Source organism: Motacilla alba, chromosome Z (assembly GCF_015832195.1).
Source record: "Motacilla alba alba isolate MOTALB_02 chromosome Z, Motacilla_alba_V1.0_pri, whole genome shotgun sequence".
Classification (NCBI taxonomy): Eukaryota; Metazoa; Chordata; class Aves; order Passeriformes; family Motacillidae; genus Motacilla; species Motacilla alba.
This window is the reverse complement of record NC_052046.1, coordinates 28,392,774-28,408,235: the sequence shown is the minus strand read 5'-3', so window position 1 is coordinate 28,408,235 and position 15,462 is coordinate 28,392,774. Positions and strand designations below refer to the sequence as shown.

At 33.6% G+C, this 15,462-nt stretch overlaps 1 protein-coding gene across 12 annotated transcripts in view; it reads left to right on the top strand.

Annotated features, from left to right (window-relative positions):
• The window catches only part of SLF1 (SMC5-SMC6 complex localization factor 1), a 34,829-nt gene that overhangs the window by 2,285 nt on the left and 17,082 nt on the right, over positions 1–15,462 (top strand). For 9 of the 12 annotated variants that reach the window (XR_005255326.1, XR_005255325.1, XR_005255324.1 and 6 more), the window contains exons 4-12: positions 1,371–1,614; positions 3,578–3,740; positions 6,764–6,895; positions 8,293–8,346; positions 8,791–8,844; positions 11,929–12,087; positions 12,651–12,817; positions 14,115–14,252; positions 14,915–15,080. Coding sequence is in view for 8 of the 12 variants with exons in the window: in XM_038124593.1 (XP_037980521.1) it covers positions 1,371–1,614; positions 3,578–3,740; positions 6,764–6,895; positions 8,293–8,346; positions 8,791–8,844; positions 11,929–12,087; positions 12,651–12,817; positions 14,115–14,252; positions 14,915–15,080 (1,277 nt within the window). In the remaining 4 variants the exon portion in view is untranslated. Of the gene's footprint in view, positions 1–624; positions 1,615–3,577; positions 3,741–6,763; positions 6,896–8,292; positions 8,347–8,790; positions 8,845–11,928; positions 12,088–12,650; positions 12,818–14,114; positions 14,253–14,914; positions 15,081–15,462 lie in introns of all 12 variants that reach the window. The other 3 variants (XM_038124596.1, XM_038124597.1, XM_038124594.1) reach the window with 2 other exon arrangements.

The following is a 15,462-nucleotide window of genomic DNA, read 5'->3' as shown; positions in this document are numbered from 1 at the left end:
GGGAAAAAATATTAAAATGCATCCAGGTTTCTGGCACAGCACTTTATTTTAGCAATTTTAAACCTTGAGTTAATGTTTTCTTACTTTCTGGAGTTTAAAATTTGAAGGTGTTTTCTTGAACAGAGTGGAAATGGTACATGTAGTGTCCTCATGGTGATGCAAAACTCTGTCATGCTTTGATACATGCAAATTTTCCCCAATACCGTCTAATACTTCTTAATCCAGAAGAGGTGCTAATTTTGCATAGTCATTGCTCTTACTCATGATGGTAGAGGACAGTGTATCCATTCCTACTGTGTTGTTTTCCAGGTAGTGAAGAAAGATCGTGTTTAAACACATTTACAACTCCATAGAGTTCAGTAAAAATACTATCAAGGATACCACTTTTCATGACAGAAGTTACCACTACCTGACAGAAGTTTTGGGATGGAAACTTCGCATGAAAGTGGTTTTAACATCCAGGTCGTGCACAGCATACCTTTTCCAGTCATAAATCCACTGATACCTATACTAGGTTTTGTAGAAGTGCCATCTGTACTCCTGCAATGAGACATTTTGTCAGTCAACCCTGCTGTTCTGTGAAACCCATTAGGTTCACATAATTCAAGTCAATTTCTCTTACAGTGTCTTCTGTAGGTAGTGTTTCAATAAGGAGCAAGATACTAACCAGTGCTCTTGACCTGAACCTGTAAGAAGAGAGAGAGAGAGAGACAGAGAAAAGGGGAAGATCATTACATACTATATCAAAAGCATACATGTGGAAGATGAAAGAGGAGAGGCGGAGGAGGTGGAGCCAAGGGATGAGAGAAAAGGATGTGAAAAGAAGAAAGGGGAAAGAAAAAAGTGTAAAACTGTGTCCCCCGATTATTGATATTCACTACACTAGCAGTGCAAGTAATATTAAGAATATATAAGAAGAAAAGCTTATATGTTAAATGTCTAGTTCTTCAAAATCATAGGTAGTAAAATATTTCTTCATTTTCATACATTTGTAGAAGTGTCAAATGGTATTAAAAATAAAGGACTTACCAAGGTTCTGTGAAAGTCCTAAGAACAAAATCTGGGAAGCTGAGAAAATGTATTTGACATATTTGAGGAGATAGACAAGTATTTTATCTAGTAAGAGTAAAAAGACACTTAATCATTAAAAGAAGACAAAGTGATCATTTTCAGTGGCATTATGAGATTTTTGATTCTGGAGTCTGAAGTGGAGGACTCTTGTAATAGGAAGAAGTTTTTTAAATGGTACTTATAATTTCATCTTTTATTTGCACAAGAAATGTTTAAGTTAATTTTATATTAGTTCTTCAGTTGATTGCCATTTGTCTCCACAAAAATTCTTTTGTGGCTGACAGTTCATTTCTTTTTAGGAAAGTGGGTACTAACTAAGGAGTACATAATTAATAGTGCTGAAAGTGGCAGATGGCTGGATGAAACAACGTACGAATGGGGATATGAAATTGAAAGAGACACCCATTATTCACCTCAAATGCAATCTGCACCTAAAAGATGGCGTGAAGAACTGACAAACTCTAGTGCTCCAGGGGCCTTCCACAGATGGAAAGTTGTCCTCCTTGTTAAGAGAGGTGATAAACAAATGGCATGTATTAAAAGGTAGGAGTTCCGTCCCAGTTAATTTAGTTCATAACAACCTCCAGCTATCCAAACTGTCAATTATTTTCATAAATATATTTCCGTACTTTTATAATGAGTTTAAATCTGTAACATCACTGCTTTTCTTGCCTTCTTTTAGTATAGTGTTAAAAATAACATGCATATGTTTTTATTTTATGTGGGTGTTACATTCAAATAGTAGCTGGAACTATATACTTTATTTCACTTGACTAGATGACTTGACTGTCTCATGGATCTGGGCCCCACTGCTACTGACCTGATGAGTCTTTGTGTCACATTTATGTAATAGGTTCTTCTAGTTCTGAAGATGTAATTTGTTCTAAAACAGATGATTCTGATATATTATAAATACAGATAGTTTAGAAAGTGAGTATAGAGAAGTAGAAAAGGAAAGAAGGAAAAAAAGAAAGAAAGAAAGAAAAGGAAAACCAAAGCGCGAGAATGCTGAGAACATATGTTTCTTGTCCATACTCTTCCTACACATTTGGATTCATTACTTTAAATTCTACACCTGAATGGAAATCAGTACCTGTTTGCATCTGGTACAGTAAAGGAACATCTCCTAACAGTTTCAGAGCTTTCCATTCTTCCAGCTTTCTATTGAGATCCCAGTTAGTTAGGATTGCTCAGGTTTGAGTGTGCCACAGATTCACAGTCAAGAAGGGAATTGCAGTTTGTTGGATCATAGTACAGGGCTGTATGCTATATCACAGAATGCCTGTCTGTCTGTATTTCATAAAGACAAAGTGAGGGGCCATTGAAGTTGTTACCTTTTGATTTTGCCAACTGAAAATATTTTAAGTATGCTATTTTTTGGCTGAGTGGGAGAATTTACTATGTCCTGCTACACTTGTGAAAAATGCTGCTTCTTTTTCCATAAAAACTGCTTATGTAGATGTTCATGATAACACTGTTGAAATGATGTCTTGTACAATGCTGTCTGTTTCTATTTCTTGCAATAGAAACAACCTTTAACAGGAACAGCATCAGTAAGACAGGTGAACAAGTTTTGTGAAAGATGATTTTTTACAGATTATTTCCCATGCACTCAATTTTTAGTCAGTCATAAAACACTGACAGGTAGATATTTTTTGTCTTCAGCAGGTACTGTTTTCAGTCATAAAGGATGCTGTAGCTTGAGGAAAATCTGGGTTTTTTTTCTAAAATTTAACAACACTGTGCCTTTTATCCCCTTTGTATGCTCTTCCTGCCTTTAGTGCCTAGCTGTTGGATGGGTAAGTGTGTAAGACCAGCATCCTTTTCTTTTTATATATGTGGATTAAGAAAAATAAAACCTGCATCCAGAATGTAATTAAATCTTATTTTTCCACCTTTTCTTTTGTCTGGCATTTTTTCTAAAAGATAGGAGCACTTGCAGCTGAACAGGACTGGAAATTGTCTCTGGGGAAACTGTTATGCATAATAGTGCCCCAAAGACAAGCAAATTTCTTTTCTGTATATGATACTTTTATGATACTGGACAGCACTAATGCTACAAATGTATATTTCCGTTACAAAAACATCATACTACATTTCAGAAAAGCAGTCTGCCATTTCTTGTTAACTGCTTAATTTAGAGGAAAACTTAACCAAAAGATCATTGTTTTGGGATAGATAATGCAATAAATTATAGCTGCTGTCATCGAATTTGATACTTGGAAAGGTACATAGTTGAAACTTTCTATCAGATATATTGGAGGTGTATATTGATTTTAATAACTAGTGTTAAATTTTGAAGAGGAGAATGTTTTCTTAAGTGGGCTTTAATTTTCCAAAGACTGTCAAGTGTCCTTTTGTCTTTCTGATGAAGTTTGTGCTGTGCCGTACATCTAGAAGCCTTATTCAGTTGCACTTGCATGCTTGTATTTGGTGAATGTTATTGTAGCTTTAGGCAGTGTTAATATAATATTATAAATACATCTTTCTAAATATGTTTATTTAGAGTTCTTGAAGCTGGAAAGGCAACAATATGTTCATCTGAAAATGCAGAGCACAATATAACTCATGTATTCGTCGGTGGTAAAATTTCTCCTTTACAAAATAAAAAGTGTCTCTCTGAAGCTCGACACTACCCTTTGCAATATATAGGACATTACCTTTTTCAAGTGAGTAAACTAATTTATTGATTCCTATAAATAATACAGTGTTAATAATGGAGGGGAATATAATCAGCCAAAGTGTTTTGTGATTTGATTGAAGTTGATAACTTTCTGATTCTGGGACCATGTATCCAAAAGACAGGAAGGCTCATGAATATATACAAATACCTGAAGGGAGGATGCATAATAGACAGGCAGGCAGTTGTCTGTGGTGCCCAGTTACAGGAAAATGAGTACAAATGGAAAGTCAGGAACTGCTTGGGTTTTCTTGCTGTGAGGTTAATGGAACACTGTAGCAGGTTGTCTGAAAAGGTTGTAGAATTTCCAGATGCTATATGGATATGGTCAAGAGTTGTCTAGACATGGTCTATTCACGTTCTAGAATTCACTAGAACCAGAATTTTGCTTTACTATTTCCCTTAAGAGAGATGCCCCATGTTTCATACTTATTTGCTTACCAGATGCACTGCTCAGAAATTATTAGTATTTTGATGTGTAACTAATCAAATAGTTCACAGTTCAGCTTCAGAATATTCATTTAGTTCTCAGACTCTGGTGATTTTTACCAACTGCTAATTGAAACTACTACCTTTGTAAGCAAACAGGAGCTAAAACTGTGGTTGTTACCATTTGTAAATCCTTTGGTCTCTTCTGATCAAAGCACTTACCTTTTTGTAGTAAAGGTATTACAGAAGGGTGAGAAGGTTGAAAGGTCTTAATGTTTACATCCTGAATAAAACACATTAATGTGGACTCTTACTCTAGTGCTTGTTCTCGTAATGAAACTTGTTCAGGGAAGTTGCTCTCATTTAAACTGTTCAGCTAAGATGGACATTTTCATAGATGAATTAATGCAAATTTTTTATGGCTATGTCACCTTTTATTGATCTCTATCAAAATCATGTGTTTCTTGTTATGCACCTTGAATTCCTCCCAGGTGAGATAACATCTTTCCATTTTAATGAGTCCATTAACTTGCACAAATCTTTTTTTGCTTAGATTTCATTAAAGAAACTCACCTCAGAGATCAAGAGAACATTAGCTTTCTGTTTAACTGAATCTGAAGAACTCAGGAAACTGCCAAGGCTTCTAGTCTCTTAAAAGAAAAAGAATAAAACATAGGCAATCAAATCACATTGACTTGTCCAGATATATGAAGCTTTATCAAAGAATGTTATGGACATGCTCTTTTCTCTTTGTCCCAGAAGTACTTGGCATATTATTCATTAGATTGTTCCAACTTCATAAATTTATAGTCATGCTATCTGACTGCTACTTCTAGCAAATATAAATCTCATTCCTCCCCTATACATCCCTATGTGTGTCTAGACGATGGATTTAGCAAAATAGCATTATATTCTTTTCAGGGCAAGTGAAACTCCACTGATGTTCAGAGTATTTTTCTTTGATTTTTTTTTAAACTAAATCTTTGTTTCATGTTTATATTTCAGTATCTGTTCTTAGTATCTCAACCTTGTAAGTCTACTGTTAAAATACTCTGTGGGATTGTCATTGGTTATATGATGCTATAAGGCGTCAAATTTATTCATTCAGGATATTAAAACACATGCATGATTTTTTTTCTTAGGAAGCTAGTCTCATAATTAAACAGTGACTTTAAAAGATTTTTTGGATGCATGCTGGAGTTTCTAATTTTTTGCCAAGATTGTACTATAAATTGTTTGAATATAAGTGCTTTAATGAGCATATTGAAACTAACATGCGTGAAGGGCCATAAGAAGTAAAGACTAGTTAATGCATCAGAGTTCAATTATATATGGCTCATCAAAAGCTATTTAGAACTCTGTTCTAGTTACCAAAAATACTTCATTCTCTTTTGAAATGTTCAAGAAGTTTTTGTTCTCAATATTTGTTTAGAGATACATTATGCACGTGCCAAATATGTTTGTTTTGAACAATACATTTAAGGGAAAATATGAAAATAGGATGAGACATGTAACTTTTGAAACTTTATCTTGAAAACATGGAGTTATAAACTTCTTGCACCTTGTCATTGCATCCACCACTGTGTTTTTTCTCTACTTTTATGTTCCAGACTCTAGTCACCTATCAGATTGAGATGTTTGAATTATTAGGCAAGTTACACCAAACCTTCCACACCTGCTCACAATAAGAAATGGGCAAGGGAATACTTCATCTGTATCTGTCTCATGATTCTTAACTCATCAAATGGCAGGAGGAGTCTGGGTTTGGGGTTATCTGTTTATTTACCTTAATCATGGTGTTTTATTCTTAACCTGTGTATCTTTGATGAAAAGCATGCATTGAAACTCTTACTGAAATGTATGTTCTCAACCCATTAAGTAAATTGAAAATATTTTGTATAGTTATTTTTTTCAAGCAAAAGTTATTTTGTGGTGTTACTGAGAGTCTTTTCAGAATGAGTTGGAAACCAATTTGAGAAATGCTTCTTCATTACCTATGCTGAAGAAGTAGCTGAAAATGATAGGTGGACTCAGAGAATTAATTACTAGACAAACAGACAAAAATATCAAAGAAAAGAAATAAGACAGTAAAACCTATTGCATTTTAAATTACTAATTTGTTTCATGTTTATAGGCAAGAACTGAAAAGATTTATTGTTGTGGTCTATATGAAATAAATAGACAAATTGAAAAGGAATGCCTTATAAAATCTTTACTACATTTTTGACCAGTTGAAAATGTGTGAGCTGTGGTTTTAGTTTTTGGAAAGTTCTGAGAGAGAATCTGTTTTGAAGAAATAGTCCTTGTTTCAACCACAGAGATTGTGACTTGACCTGAAGTCAGTTAGGAAAAATAAATATGGGGAAGCTTACCTTGATAATTCCTGTGCTGTAACTTCATACAACATCATTGGTTTGTTTCCAAACCAGCAGCTCTTTATCTGACACATGATGTAGACCCTTACACAATTACATAAACATACAAAGGCACATACCGTTTGCAATACAATATATAGCAAGACCTAGCACATAAAAGTTGGTTAGACCATTAGCTTTGAAACAAAGTATTATTTTTATACCGCAGAATGAACTACAAAATCCCAAAGATACACAGATGAACTGTTTTCTGGCTGCACGTGAAAACGACCAAGTCATGTCTAAAATGCAACTTTCTGAAATGAAAAATGTTATTATAAAACATATGTATTTTACTGTGGTAAGTAACAGTTGATGCTTTGTTAGCATTATATATTTTATATACATACAATTTTATATTTTTATATTGCGTGAGTTATATTAAAAACCTTTATCATTATAGTATTGAGCTAATAAAGTAGAAACTTCACATACCTTTTAACAAGCCTTTTAACCTGCAATATTTAATAATCCCATATTTACTACATCTACCATTAGTTAAAATAAAACTTAGTCATGGCAATTCATTGGCATGAGTGTGTAGAAGACACGGTGTGCTACTTAAAGCCTTGGTGTAATAGATGAGGTAAATAGTAGCAAATATTGTTCAGCAAGATATCTTTGAATTACAGTCTTTCTGTGATTTTCCTGTTGTCTAGCTAACTTATGCTAAGACATTTTTCAAAACAATCATATTGTAGAGGCAGTGTTTTGTTGACTCACATGAATGGTTTTTATTACAAGTCAAAAGTAGAGCTAATGCACTCCTTTCATTTTCTGCTGTCACAGGCAGATCTAATCCTGATAAAATTGCTATATTAGTAGTTAGTAGCTCTATTTCAAGTCAAGAGAAAGCAACTGAATACCTTGAGCTGGGATATATTATCTCTAAGTTACAGCAATGCAGGTGATAGTCTAAGTATATTTGTAGGAACTTGTTTACATGAAGCACTGTAAGTTTTAGTAGTGGAAGAATTAGAAATTTCAAGTCCTCAAAAGGTACACACAACGTTTAAACACAAGATTACAAATGGAAGACTGATGCTGGTTAAATCTGTGCATCATGACATGTTACATCTTTTATCCGTGACATTTTTTCAAGGCTATTACCCCCCAGACGTTTAAAAAATACATTTGTTCTTAACTCTTCATGTATTTTACATACAGCAAGTGCTCTGGTTCAAACTATTATGTAGCAATGTGCTGATGGATTAACCCTTCAAAGACGGTCTCTCCTAAGGATATTTTAGTAACATGTTTTAGTAACACTGTAATACTATGCAATAATTAAATATGGCTATAATAATTATAATACATTTTTACACCTTTGACCATATTTTTGCATGCAAGAGGAATCCACAATTGGCATTTTGCCAACAGAAAAACTGAAAACCTTTAGTTTTTTTTAATGTCTAATCTAGGAACACTGTCCTTAGAGAGCAGCCACATAACAACAAAGAGACAATAGCGGGGGAAAATGGGAAGGAAAATTTGGCTATATTTTATTCCTTTTAAGTCATTAGTCCCCTATTTCATAATTTAACCATCCAAATGAAAAATTTTAATAGACAAATCTAAATGTTAGGTTGTGCTTGAACTACATTTAACAGAAGTAGTCATTTGGGAAGTTTCATGTACTATTTATTGAATATGTTGACTGGTATCCAGTGTGCAGGTTGACTTTATCCTGTTTTACAGACTATTAAGCACAGGCTTATGCAAACGGACCAGCTGAACAAATGCAATCCAGAGGTAAGAATTACTGAAAAAGACGCCATGTTATACATATGTAATTTTATAATGAAGTTAGACAAACATACTTTGATTGCAAAATAAGCTATCAAAAAACATTTTTAGATTTTGGTTATCCAAAACTCTAATTAAGTTATTGTTGCATTAAAGAGCATCATTTGTTCTTGAATGTTTGTCCCTGTGATACTTTTAGTATTGTCCCTGTTATTACAAAGAAATTGTTTAATCCTGCTAGTTAAGAGAACCTTACCTATTAAACTTAGAAAATCAAAAAGCAAAGATGTCCTAATGTGATTAAAAGCATCATAAATTACTCAAGCACTGTATTTATGCAGTAAAATGAAGAGAGAGTGTACACAATTTTTAGCACTGCTTTATCTAGTAGAGACAGATTTTAGCTAGAGGTTATCTCACTGTAAAAAGAAACAGTACTTGTTCTTTCAGCACATACCTGATATTTCATCATGTGAGTTTCCAGAGTCAGCTGAAGCACAAATTGCAAGTAAAATGTTTTATGTTTTCCAGTCCTGTTTTCATCATCACTTTGACCTAATTCCTTTTTTTGTACTACTCAATTTCTTTTTCATTTCCATTAAGCCAAATAAATGCTGTAAAACAGGTCAGCAATAGATTTTATTAAGTCTTTATTATAAATACCTGAAGTAAATTAATACTTTTAAAATTTTGCCTTGTCTATCTATAATACTAAGAATAAATCTATAAACAGTGTTGAAACATTGCCTCTTTACTCATTACTCAAGAAGCATTTTGTACAGTGGCCATGAGCTACTAGTAGTGCATTTTACCTGGTAGCTTGTGTTGCTTAAAGGTTAAAAAGGGAAACACTTAAAGTATATGTTAGCTTCCTGTATTCCTTGGTAACTGAAGATCTGGTATCTTCATGAGCCATACTACGCAAATAGTTATTTGAAATCAGTCTTTTTCTGATTTATTTCTATTGACAGTAAGAAAGGAAGAAGAAAAAAATTATTTTTAAAACATGAGGAATAAAACACTTTTGTCATGGTCCAACCCCATTGCTGATCTGTAAAGTCCTGTGTGTGTTTCTGTTCCTGAAGAGGTTTGCATTGAAATTTTATCTTAGTGTGTAGTTTATTGAATTAATGGGATAAAAAAAATTACCTTTCTTAACATATGTAAGCCAAAATTGTTTTTCTGTACTCTTAAGAATAATATACTTTTTTGCTTGGAAATTTTAAGCCTAATTGTAATACTTCTCTTACTGTTCTATGACTTTTATTGCTTTATGGAATATCCATAGCTAGCCTTTATATAATATGTGTCTTCTATAGTAAGTTTATTTATGACTTTTAGAAGCAGCTCCAGTAAACATTTCCAATAATACTAATGAAGTAAAATCAAACCTAGAGACTAAATGAACATGTTAGAGCTGCCTATTGTATTTTGTCATCTCAGTTTGCATCTGCTGGGAAGGCTTAGCACAGCTAAGTGTTCTGTTCCATCATGATCTCAAAAACATTTATTTTTCTTTTGCCAGCTTTTCTTCCACATCATGCAATGTAAAAGATGTATTGTGTGGACCTTCATATTTCATTTGTTTCTGCTCAATGATTGTACCAGCATTGCTTCACAAGAAATTGCTGATTCCTCATCAGAGTGCAAGCCAGTGAACAGCTTATTGACAGCTTATTGAGTATTAAGTCTTTTCAGTAATAGGTGGCTCCTGATAATGACAAAAGTTTATTGCTTCAGTTTTGTATCATCCTTCTTTACCTCTTAGAAATGCGATGAACCATTCTCTAGTTTCTCTTTGACTTGAATGCTACGCAAAAGGTACCACAGCCTTCCCAAAACATCTTTATTTTAGTGTATTTTCAAAATAATACATCAATGTTACTGTTTCTTCTAGTACAGAATTTTCAATAAGTGAAAGTTTCAGTCACAATATATAGAGCTAGATCCTGGTGTGAGCACCAGGTGAATGTCAGTGGTAACATGCTTGTACACGCCCAATATACAGTCTTACATCTTTATTCCAGGTGGCAGAGAAGTTCTTTGACTGTCATTTAACAGTTTACAATTGCTCTTTAGATGTGCTGTTTGCATGTAATTAACATTACAAAAGTATGAATGCAACCATTATTTCCAAAGGAAATTTTACTGGAGATTTTAATAGTTCATATGTGAATGAGAATATTGAAATAAATGGAAGTTGCAAACACCAGATGCACAAAGACTTGATTAAAAGAAAATTGTCTACATGAGCAGCTTTATTTATTGTTAATGTAACAATGGGTTACATTAGAAATCTGAGATATGAGACATTTACAAGACACTAAATATCTAACACTAAGGTGGAGTTCATTAACTGAGATTTTAGCTGTGATTTAACCATGACTATAATTTCTTTCTGATTTTTTTCATGTTTGAACAAAGCTCCTAATGTTTTTTATCTTACTACTGGAACATTTTTGGAAGCTATCTAATAGAAGCGTATTATTTAGACTTCAAATGAGTCCACAACTGGACTCAAAATCTCTGTCAATTTAAAATATAAACTAATATTAAAACAATTAGTAAGATACTTAGATTGGATAATAGGAAAATTTCTCCCTGGAAAGGGTTGTCCAGCTCTAGAAAAGGCTTCCCAGGGCAGTAATGGAGTCATCATCCCTGAAGGGATTTAGAAGATGGGTACAAGTGGCACTTAAGGACATGGTTTAGTGGTGGGCTTGCTAGTGCTGTTAATGGTTGGACTCAGTGCTCTTATAACAATAGTATCTGAACTATTCTATTAATGCACACTAAGAGACGGGATTTTTGGCAGAGATCATAAAGTCTACAAGTTATCAGAGACTAAAGCAGCAATAAATTTATGTAACTCTTTAATTCCTAGCAGTCCAATTAGTCTGATCCTGTTTCTTTCAGCTGTGCCTTCTTATCCCAGAATTAGGAGAAGTTTTAATTTACCAGAGCCTCGGGCTGTGTGGTCAAACAAAAAAAGCTGTATTTCAAAAGAGTAGTTACCTGGCAGAAGAAAGCCATGCTTCATTGAGCAATACAGTTGCAACTGGCTTGTGCATCAGCTTTGGCTTGAATCTGAACTAGAGGAAAGATGTAAATAGCACCTGAGACATTCAATAGCTCGTAAGTGTTACTAATTTGTGATCTTTGGAAAGCTGAAAGTACAGGCAGTAACAGGGAAATTGCAGAGCAAATACAGCATCTCATGGAAGCTATTGCATCTGTCTGGGTTCTCTGAAAGCCATGAAGTAAAGAGTTTTGCTGTCATGAGTGGCAGAGAACAAGACGGAAGTCCTGTGCCATTAAGAGCTTCTTGATTGGAAGGACTTCTGCTTGGAAATGAGAGTCCCTTTCCCCCTGCCCTGGCAGGGATGTGAGCTGGTATAGAATAACCTCCATGTCTTAGTCACAACCCCTCTGGCTACTGCAAAAATAAATTCTGTCCTATCAGGAACGAGGATATATAATACCAACATTTTAGTTAGGGATTTCCTGTGTTAGTTAATTTGGTTGGTTAAAGGGTTTTTTTAATTTAAGAATTTTTTTTTATTTTTTACAATGATATCTCATTTTTAGGTTAAAAGTACTGACTGGTCCAGGGGCACTTGGTCTATACTTCAAGGATTGGTGGAAGAGGATTTACTTCATGATGTAGTCACAGAACTTGCTGCAGGCCAAATGTGCAGTGCACCTCCTGTGGATCTTCTTCTTCCTCTTCTAGAATATGTCCTATTGGTGAGAGATGAAGACTAAAGTAGTATTAAAAATAAAAGCAATAAATGAAAGTATTATGATCTTTGCTTCTGACATAGTATTTAGTAGTTTTTAGTGATCCATTCACCCTTCTTTTTGTGCTCATCAATGTGCTTGTAAAAATAAGAAAGGTTTTTAAAAAGAGTTTTTTCAAATTAATATTTATTTGCAAGCCAAATGAAAGTAATGCTCTAAATATTGTGGAAGGCTTGGCCACAAATATTTTTGATACTTTTAGAAACAGCATTATGCTGGTACACTACGGATAGAGAGATCAATTGAGAACAAGGTTTGCTCTAAACAGTGGTGCATTCAACTGGCATATCACGCTAGAACAAGTTCTCCTTTTTCTCTTCCCTTTTTTTTTTAATTTAACTATGTGTTTTTTCTCCTTAGAGTTGTGCGTTAAATTGCATGCTACTTCAGTGATTAAATTTGGTCACTTGAGATTGTAAAGATTAAAGAAAATAGATTAACTCTTAGTGAATGTAGATATAGATCTTGTGCTGGTCTGGAGCCAGTATTATTTTTTCATTTTTTTACAGGGAAACACCAATACAATATTTTTTGCCAAACTCTGTCATGTTTTTTACCTTATTCTTCATTGTGAACCTCCCTGGAAGTCCCCATCAATGCTGAAGTATTATTTGGATCTTCTTCAGTGTCCTATCTGTAAGAAAGGCACATGGTCCTTCATAGAGATGCTTGTAAGGTAAGAAAGATTAATGAGGTACCGAATGCAATAGTTACGTTACTCCAAACTCAGAGGCAGCAGAGGAGAGTTGGCATTCTATTGCAACAGAGTGCTGTTTTGCAACAGAACAAGTTACCAGTATGTGACAGTCTAGAATTGTAACAGATTTGGTCATTTCACTTTATGTTTCAAAAAGTGTTAGCTCACAGGCAGATGAAATTTTTTGAAAGGAAAATAAGTACATTTTCTTAGCCTTATTAGTTTTTTAAAAATTATTTCTTCCTCTCTTTACAGAGTATAGTAATCTGTGTACTCTTGCTGTTGTTGTGTGTATACATACACACACACACACACACACACACACACATGCATATATCTGCAGTTACGAAGCAAATTCAAGGCTTATCTTACCAAACATGAAGTTTCATGTTGTATTTAAATTTTAAACATAACCTTTACCATCTTTTTGAAGATGTCTGATTATATCTTATCTACATATACAAAGACAAGACAGTGTTTAGGAGCTGTTTGGATACTTAGTCTCTGCTTTATCTTGAGAACTTATTTTTTGTAATTTGCATCAACAGAAATTAATTCTTCATTTGGAAAAGAAACTACAGCTGTTCTTGTGGCTGTGATAAAACCTCAAGTGACATTTAAATACTTTGATACAACTATGATTACAGATATGTAAATGTGTGTGATTGTAAGCATATTTTGAAGAACATGGAAGAGAATTTGTCTTTTAGATGAAGTATTTTGTCTTTTAGTACTTCCTGGAGAATGGGAATACCCAGGAGTTGTATACCTGGTTCTAGTAGTCAAAATTCTAGACAAAAATTATGTTTGCATGTTACTTCAGAGTTATCTGCATCATGTTTGACAATCTATAGTCCTGTCAAGTAGTATGTATGAGCTGTTATCTGAACAGAGGTTTGTAGGATGTTACCATGTCTACAAAATATGACAAAATTATCTTGTATTTAAAGGATCTTAAAGTTCTATTTAGTATAGTAATTGTACAATATCTCAAGTAAAGACAGAAAAATGAAATCCAATTAAATTATTTTGTTTACGCTATAATACAAATTATCTGGAACACAGAAGCTCAGTCACAAACTTGCTGTTGTTTGTTTTTTTTTTTCTTTTGAAAAAAGCTTTAAAACCAGAAAATTAGGCTTTAAAATGTTGACTGTTGCTGGGAAGCAAACTATTTCCTTGTCAAAACAGACCAGATTCAAAGCTGAGTTTTTTGCCAATAGATTATCTGTTATTTCTGTCATACAAATGGAATTTTAAATTTTTTATTTTTCAGGTCTTGCCTTTATTGTGAAACAGTTTGTCATACGGTCACAGTTTCAGGAACAGAAGATGAACTGAGGATAGTTCATAAAACATTATTGAAGTTTTTCTTTGATTTAGTAAAAGGCGAAGTAGAGTTTCTGAAAAAAAGGTGGGATTTATAGAATAATACATGCATTTCTTTATTTACAGCAGCTTGTATCCTGATTTGTATATCCCTGATAAGATACTGTTCTAGAAAGCAGTTTAGCAATTCTATTTATATTTCTCAATTCTTAGATTGTTTATTGTAAATTCATAGGTTTTTTTTCATAATCATATTTTAAGACATCTTGCTTTTTCGAGCTTGTTATTCCAGTACACATTTAATTTTGCTCATAAAGTGGTTCTTTTAGATTTGCAGTACTTCACTATTCATTCTTTAAGGTAGACAAGCAGCATTTTGAATATACTGATATATATGTTTGATTTTTTTAAAATTCAATAATTGTTATCTCCCTATTATCTTAGGAAGACTATTACCTTTCCTTGGTTTACGAAGTATAAAAGAAGTCTAGGTTTTGCTTTGCCGTTATATAGAAATGGTGGCCTTTACTTTATGTAAGTAGTGGCACAGTATTAAAATTCCCCAGGTCTAACAGTAATAGTCATCATCATTGTACTTACTCTGCATCAGAAATTGTGTCTAATCTTTCCATAGGTATAAATTGCCAAATCTGTGTGTATTTTGAATGAAGACAAGGTTTCTGTCTGGTAACTATAATAATCAAAGTGGCATAAAGCTTTAAGTTTTTTCACTTTTTTTTTTTTCAGTTTGGTTGAAGGAATGAATTCCCAGCATCAACAAGCCTTGCCACAGACAGTTCTTCTGAAGACATTCTTGCTTGACAGTGGAACCGCAGTGCTTTTTACCAAACACATAAATATTTTAGCAGATTGGGTCATATTTTCCCATAGAGAATTAAATGGAAAAAATGATGTGAGTGTGAATTTTATACTTTAAAATAATGAAGACTGGCGTATTTTTTAAAGGTGTCCCTTTGTTCATTCTTTTGTGAGGAATTATATTTAAGTATAACAGCTGCTTGTTATAGTGGCCTTTTGTTGTGAAGCGTGCTGGTTTTTGCTCCACTAAAGAAATGAATTGATCCATAAGATTCTTATATAGATATGTAGAGAAGAAACGAGTCATGAGTAGCTTGTTGGCTACATTCAGATGTTCACATGCCCTTACCAGCAGGTATTACTGTAGTTATTACAGACACCAGCTTGTTCTCTCAAACAATATGGTGTCGTGAAAGAAGTGATTATCTTATTTTACAGTGACAGGATTCAGGAAACGTTTGAAAGAGAAACCTAAC